Source organism: Euphorbia lathyris, chromosome 9, assembly GCF_963576675.1.
Source record: "Euphorbia lathyris chromosome 9, ddEupLath1.1, whole genome shotgun sequence".
In the NCBI taxonomy this organism is placed as follows: domain Eukaryota; kingdom Viridiplantae; phylum Streptophyta; class Magnoliopsida; order Malpighiales; family Euphorbiaceae; genus Euphorbia; species Euphorbia lathyris.
In genome coordinates this window covers 66,401,581-66,409,297 of record NC_088918.1, presented here as the reverse complement: position 1 = coordinate 66,409,297, position 7,717 = coordinate 66,401,581, and the positions used below count along the sequence as shown (strand labels likewise).

Here is a 7,717-nt window from a genome sequence, read left to right as displayed (position 1 = left end):
GCGTAGTCTTCCCTACTAAGGCTGTGCACAGATCCTAGAGATATATATTGGACCAAATACCTGAGGAAAAAGATTTAGAATTCGAATGAAATTTTAACTAATTTTGACCAAATTCGACCCATTCGATCAAAAAAAGTCTGCAGTTTCGTTCAATTTTGAATTGTTTGAACTTCAATGTTCTTCTTCTTACTTCACTAAATCGATTCTGTTCATGGACAATCGAAGCACTATGATATTAAGGTTAAAGATGATAAGACTTCTCTTTGGCGTCGGGTAGAAGAATTTATTCACTCATCTTAATTATAGATTGTGAATATTGGTATACATGTTCTCATTTATGGTGTTTTTTTAATCTTCTGAATTTTATTGTTTGCTCTTTCATTTCCAAACTGACACTAACTTCAGAAATTCTTGCAGTAATAGAAAAAGTCATTGACTTTTTCATTTCCATGAATTATATATCGGACACTCCAGTTTTGAATTTGTTTCTTTATTATTCTTTCCCTCATCCTCAACATATTTATTAAAAATAAACAAACAAGATATAAGATATGTATAATATACGTAAACAATTAGTTGACTGAATAAAATCACAAAAATGATGAAACAATTTAAAAAAATGTACTTTATTTCGATTATAAAACACAATCCCAGAATCGGTTTCTAATGCATAACATTAAGAAGCTGGAACTATCCCTAAAAATGGTAGTTCATGGTGTCTAGGGGTGTAAGAGCACCTCCACTCTCATTGACTCTCTCTCTGGTTATGAATATAACAACTAAAAAACATAGAATAATTAAGTAATGTAATTAGCGTTTGCATAATTAAGCATAAGTTGGTTCCTTGATCTGGAAGCATTACCCACCATTCAATATCTTCATCTTGTTGGAATCCAGCTTCATTGAAAAGCGTATACCAACTCCTTTTTGTAATTGAGCATCTGTCCGTGGAAGATGTCTTTCTAAGGTTTACAAGAGAACTGAAATAAGGTGTGTGGACCATAACGTCTAATCCATTTGTAGAGATAATGGCGTTAAACAATGAGCCATGAAGCTCATCCATGAAGTTATTTGCATATATGGGCATATTAAATGCTTGAATTATATCAGTTCTTGACAAAGCTTTTATAAATAAAAGTGTGTATTTTCTTGGGGAACGTTTCCAATTCGGTAGAAGTTGGAAATTCGGCCTGCCATCTTATTTGATTTTTTTTCTCTACTCCATGATATTACACCATTTCCTAGCAAGATAATGTATCTTGACGTGGATTTACTTTCATCCAAGTTTCTCACCCAATCTGCCTCTATGTATCCTCTTAGTTGAAGATCTTTGCCTTTATAACAAGAGAGTAACATGTAGCTTTGAGATACCTTAGTATCTTTTTCATAACTTTCCAATGTGCTTATCCAAAATGGATTCATATCTACTTACCATAACAACAACGTGACAAATAACATGTATAGTAGATAACATATCATACATAACACTACCTTTAACACTGGAATACGAACATTTTTCGTTCGATCAATTTCTTGTTGAGTTTTAGGACACATGTAAGTGTTAAGGATTATGCATTTGATGTTAGGCTAACATGGGCTTGTGATTTTTCATATTTAGTCGATCGAAGATTTTGTTCATGTATGTCTGTGGAGATAAGGCCATCAACTTATTTGAGCAATCTCTCAAAATCTTAACTCTGAGAATATACATTTTTCTCCTATATGTTTCATTTTAATGAAGAGGCTCTGGTCCTAGATCGTATTGTTAACGAAAGACTAGTGGGGGATGTTGGATATCGAGATGATAGTTTTGTCTAGATAGACCAGCTAGTACTTTCCAAACCCTCCGATCATCTATATTGTCATCCTTAAGAGGAGCCTAGTTAGCTCATTAGTGTGTTCAAGAGTCATGGTGTTTCCAGCCTTAAGAGGACTCGGTCATCTATTTCTCCTTGGGGAGAGGTGTTTTCCATAACTCTTAACGAGGAGGAAGTGTCGGTGTGTCGAGGTCTAGTTGAGACACTGACACTCGTAGCCGCAATATGAGAAACTGTGGATATGGAATGGATTCCATTGATATGGTTTGCAACGGGAGGAATGATTCTTCTTGAGGTTTGGTGTCAATGCCTTATGTACTTATATTGAAAGTCTCACGTCCATGTTCACTACATCAATGATAACATAATAACAAAATTTCACTATTAGAAGATATAGTAGTCTATTGAGTGAGATCTGAACCGTGTTCATAACCAAAGTAGTTGTGGTGATTGAATGTTGGTTCTATCTATCTCCCTTACGATTCCTACAAAACAGAGCTTGGTCGAACCATGACGAGAGATATTTTGATGCTCAAGTCAGTTTTGATCTAGAGAAAAAAGTAAGAGAGATTGAATGATGAAGTTAGTTATGATTGTACATTCTTGAGGGAGTTGGACTCATTTATATAGAAGCAAAAACCGTTAGTTTAATTAGAAGTAAATTGACTTTGAATCCTCATAAAGAAATGACTCGAGAAAGTCGAGATTCCTATTAAAGCCGTTGTCTGCATGCACTAAGAAGAGTTCCTGAATTTGATAGAACTCGACACTTTCACTTAATCAGAATGAAGCTTCCAGAATTCTAGATCACACATCCAGAGTGCGAATAAGGATCCGTCGTGATCGGGGACGGAGACGGAAACTCCAAATATTTTTTTATATTATAACAAATTAATAAACCTTAAAAGCCATATAATAAAAAATAGAGGAAATATTAATATGCTTGTTCCTTCATGTCAAAATTAAAGAATGTGCAATAAGTAAGTGTTGTAATTAATTAATAGCAAATAATATACCACAAACACAATCAATTTTAGAAATATATATATCCTAAATAACAACCTAAGTGAAAGCCATCCAATCAAAATCTTGACTGAAACCCAGATTAAATATTCTTTTCCACAATCTACTCATGAAAATATTTAAAATGTTTCCTCCCTAATTAATCTATCATTAATACAATTTGTACAACCCAACCAATTAATTAATTAATAAAAAAAGGTGGTGATTAAGGTTGTAATTAGTTGAAAATTAAATGTACATTGATAGAAAAGAAACAAAAACTTTATGTAAAATGTAAGAAATAGAGTGAAAATACTAAAAAATAATAAAAAAAAAAAAAATCTTGTTATTCAAGAATCCACTAACCTACCTAATCAACTAACATAGAACAAAAACGACATGCTAGCAATTTCCTTTTCCCTTTATAAACTCCAAATATTGCAAATTAATAATCAACAAAGATTCAGATTGAGATTTCTGTCACCAAAAAAAAAAAAAAAAACTTCCAACATCATGAAATCTTTTTCCCCTTTTCTTCTTTTTGTTTTTGTTTGCTTTCTTCCGGTTTTGGTTCAATGCAAAATTCGCCACTACCACTTCAGTGTAAGCAAAAATCGCGTTTTTGTTTACTGTTTAGTGTTATTGAACACTTTTTGTATTGAAAAGATAAAGAGCAGTTTCGAAAAATGGAAACAAGTATTAATTAATTACATGTACAGGTGGCGATGAAAAATAGCACCAAACTATGCTCGAGCAAGCCGATAGTTACGGTGAATGGGAGGTTTCCGGGACCAACTCTTTATGCTAGGGAAGATGATACAGTTCTTGTAAGGGTCGTCAACAATGTTAAATATAATGTTTCCATTCACTGGTAAGTTTTTCTTTTTTTAGTGAAAAAATGCGATTTTGAGAATTGTGAAATTTTTTTTGGTGATAAAATAGTATTTGTGATTTTTTTTAAGAAAAAAAAATAGTAATGATGGTATTTTTATCTAATAATTTTATCTGCTAATACAGGTTTCAGATTTGTCTAACTTGCTTTTTTTTTTTTTATGTTACTTCAAATTTAATATTTATATATTCTGTTTTTTTGGATTAATCATCGACAACATAATTAATGGTTAATTTGGCTGCAGGCATGGTATCAGGCAGTTGAGAACCGGGTGGGCTGATGGTCCGGCATATATTACGCAATGCCCAATTCAGCCAGGCCAAAACTATGTCTACAATTTCACTATTACTGGCCAAAGAGGCACACTTTTATGGCATGCTCATGTCTTATGGCTAAGGTCAACTGTTCATGGTGCCATTGTCATCTTACCTAAACGCGGTGTTCCTTATCCCTTCCCGAAACCTAATAAGGAAGTTGTTGTCGTATTAGGTGAGCGCATTAATTTGGTTCAAAATAAATTTTGACTTTTATTTTTTCTTCACAAAATTTAATATCTAAAGTTTATTTTGACACCAAAAATGTGTCAATTTCTTTAATTGTTTATTAAGTTGGTAAAATGATTAACTTATAATTTGATTGCAGCTGAATGGTGGAAATCTGATACTGAAGCTGTGGTTAATGAGGCTCTAAAATCAGGATTAGCACCAAATGTGTCCGATGCTCATACTATCAACGGAAACACGGGACCCGTTCCCAATTGTCCCTCCCAAGGTAATATTATAACGGAAAATTTCTACAACGGTTTAGGACCAAACAGGTTCTGGACCTTTCAGGTGGTGACACTGAAAGTAATTGTGCTTGCTTTCTCATTAATCTCAAAGTTATGAATAACGTATTACAGGCTTAGGCTAAGACTATAAGATAGGAGAAGATCACTCTAGAAGATACAGAAAATATTCACATAACCGAATAGGGAACAGAATAAGATTTACAAGATATTTACATATCTAACAGACATGTCAGTATCACTGTACAGTTGGTCCAGGACCACAACAGAATTTGTCATTATAACAAGGGAAAGTGTAATTACTAAGAGCAATATCCGTCGATAATTCTAATCTTTTTTATTTTCTTAACTGAGTTGGGGAGTCGACGGACCCTCCATGACCCCTCGCCTTTCCGTCCGCCCCTTATATTAATTTCGGAAAATGAAATTGCAGGATCAGGATTCAAATTGGCAGTAGAAAATGGGAAAACCTACATGTTAAGATTAGTCAATGCTGCACTCAATGAAGAACTATTTTTCAAGATAGCAGGACACCAACTTACTGTTGTAGAAGTTGATGCTACCTATATAAAACCATTCACAACAGACACAGTTCTAATCGCCCCCGGCCAGACGACAAATGTCCTCGTCTCCGCCAATAAAAATTCGGGCAAATACTTAGTCGCAGCTTCCCCATTTATGGATGCCCCGATCGCCGTTGACAACAGAACAGCAACAGCTACTCTTCACTATTCCGGCACACTAGCAACCGCCCCTACAACCGTCGCTAATCCTCCCCCACAAAACGCCACTTCTGTCGCCAATAAGTTCACGAATTCACTCCGCGCCTTAAACTCCCAAAAATACCCAGCTCAAGTCCCATTAAAAATTGATCACAACCTTTTCTTTACAGTTGGATTAGGAATTAATCCATGCCCGTCTTGTAAAGCGGGAAACGGAAGCCGAGTTGTTGCTAGTATTAACAATGTTACATTTGTTATGCCCACTACCGCTCTACTTCAAGCACATTTCTTCAAAATTAGCGGGGTTTTTACGACGGATTTCCCCGCGAATCCTCCTCATCCTTTTAACTACACCGGGAATTCCCTGACGAATTTGGGAACGGTCACGGGAACTAAGGTATTCAAGTTGACGTACAACTCTACTGTTGAACTTGTGATGCAAGATACAGGAATCATCGCGGCCGAAAACCATCCTATTCATTTACATGGATTCAATTTCTTTGTCGTCGGAAGAGGATTAGGGAACTTTAATCCTAAGAAAGATCCTCAAAATTTTAATCTTGTTGACCCTGTTGAGAGGAATACAGTTGGAGTACCTACCGGCGGTTGGACTGCCATCAGATTCCGCGCTGATAATCCAGGTATGAGAAATTTCACAACTGGAATATTGTTTACTGTTTGTTATTGTTGTTAACTGTTAGATTCCGCGCTTATTTTTTTTATTTCAGGAGTATGGTTTATGCATTGTCATCTAGAAGTGCACACGACGTGGGGGCTAAAGATGGCATTTTTGGTGGATAATGGGAAAGGACCAAATCAATCATTGTTACCTCCTCCAGCTGATCTTCCCAAATGTTGAAATCAGAACTAAGGATTTGATTATGAGAGTAAAGAAATTTTTTATTATAAGAGTGACAATTAAAAGATTTGTTTTCTTGAGTAAATGGATAAAATTCTGCTCAAGAAATTTTAAATAAAATTGTAAGAAAATCTCAATTTCTTAATGAAATTCAACTGCATTTTTTTTTCCATGGTACAATTCTGTACGTTAGAAATTAATTGGTGTCTAAATTTGTGCTGAGAAAATTCTGAATCCATGCTTTCAAACTTGCTAAATCTGTACAGTATTTGTGGGGTAAAATTTATCTATCGTGCCTAAATTATAGCGTTACTAACATTACGGCTCCTAAGCTTTGTGTTGATATAAAAGTTCGTTGACTTTGTATTATATTAACGTTAAGTCCAAATAAATAAGAAAACGTTTAAATATTTAATAAAATAATAACTCGGACAAGTTTGACTATCATTGACTCTTTTCATCCATGTCACCCTAAATTAGGGGTAGATTAATATTATATCCACAAAACCTCAATTTTTCCCTTACTTTCATTATAGCATTGAACTCAAAACCAAGCATTATGGCGTGTGATCTGAACTTTACACTTTACTAACATTTTACTGTTGATCAAGATTACAGATTCAATATCAGGTAACCTTCTATTGTAGAGCTGATGGAAATTATATTATAAATAATTTTAATTCCTTAACATTTGGTTTTAAGGTCATTCAGATGTATAAGAAAAAATCTGTTATTTAAAGAGAAAACTCTTAAAATGGTGATTTGAAAAATCGAAAACAATGGTTTCATGGAAAATGTGGTTCAAAATAACTTTAATTCTTGGATTGTTTAGTTTGTCAATGGTAAAATAAATTATTATGTCAGTAAAATGCAAAATTCAAGGATCATAATGTCACATTTTGAAGTTCAAGTGTCATAATGAAAGTAATGGAAATGTTGAGGAGCCATGAGTGTAATTTACCCCATAAATTAGGACCAAATACTTATTTTTAAGTCATCATTTCGTTAGTTTTCAACTTATTTTCTTTGATTTACACTTTAATGGTAGTATAATGTAAAGCTTAAAATGTTTTAAGTCACGAAATGGAGTTTTGGACCATAATATTAGTAACGCTGTAGTCCAGGGATCATGGATGTAATTATCCCTTATTTGTGGATAAATATGATAATTGATGAAAAATTAAAATTGTTAATTAGCCTTAGCATTTCCTGTCAAAATCTGGTCTTGACTTTATAATATATAGAATTTAATTTAAGATTTGAGTGATCCATATTAGAGTGGTTAGCTTAATGTTTAGTTTTCTGATGTCATTTTGGTCTGCAAATGCTGAGGGATCAAAATTGACATTTCTGATACAATTGGCCCAACTCAAAATGAAACAATTTGATGGACTTTATAGGCCCTCGAATATATTCTATAGTTGACATTTCACAACTTCATTTCCCTATAGAGAATTTTAATTATTATTGTCTTTGTAGAAGTTTTTTTAGGGGAAAGTTAAAAAATAAATATTTTTTATATCCCGATTTGATATTAAAGATTGTTATATATTTTTTTTTCCTTGTTTTTATAATACAGAAAGTACCGGATTTTTTAGAGGACCTGTTGTTTGTGTTATAAAAACGACTTGTGACTCA

At 33.7% G+C, this 7,717-nt stretch overlaps 1 protein-coding gene across 1 annotated transcript; it reads left to right on the top strand.

Moving 5' to 3' along the window:
• Positions 1-3,287: 3,287 nt before the first annotated feature.
• LOC136205117 (laccase-4) lies at positions 3,288-6,271 on the top strand. Its single transcript, XM_065995601.1, has 6 exons — positions 3,288-3,422; positions 3,539-3,690; positions 3,956-4,200; positions 4,354-4,482; positions 4,932-5,861; positions 5,949-6,271. The coding sequence occupies exons 1-6, from the start codon at positions 3,333-3,335 to the stop codon at positions 6,077-6,079; spliced, it is 1,677 nt and encodes a 558-aa protein (XP_065851673.1). The 5' UTR covers positions 3,288-3,332; the 3' UTR covers positions 6,080-6,271.
• The last annotated feature ends 1,446 nt before the right edge of the window (positions 6,272-7,717 follow it).

Bases quoted from the DNA above. Each gene is read 5' to 3' on its own strand.
- LOC136205117 (XM_065995601.1), top strand. From the start codon at position 3,333: ATGAAATCTTTTTCCCCTTTTCTTCTTTTTGTTTTTGTTTGCTTTCTT. The intron at 3,691-3,955 runs GTAAGTTTTTCT...ATTTGGCTGCAG, and splicing joins TATAATGTTTCCATTCACTG to GCATGGTATCAGGCAGTTGA. The intron at 4,483-4,931 runs GTAATATTATAA...ATGAAATTGCAG, and splicing joins TCCCAATTGTCCCTCCCAAG to GATCAGGATTCAAATTGGCA.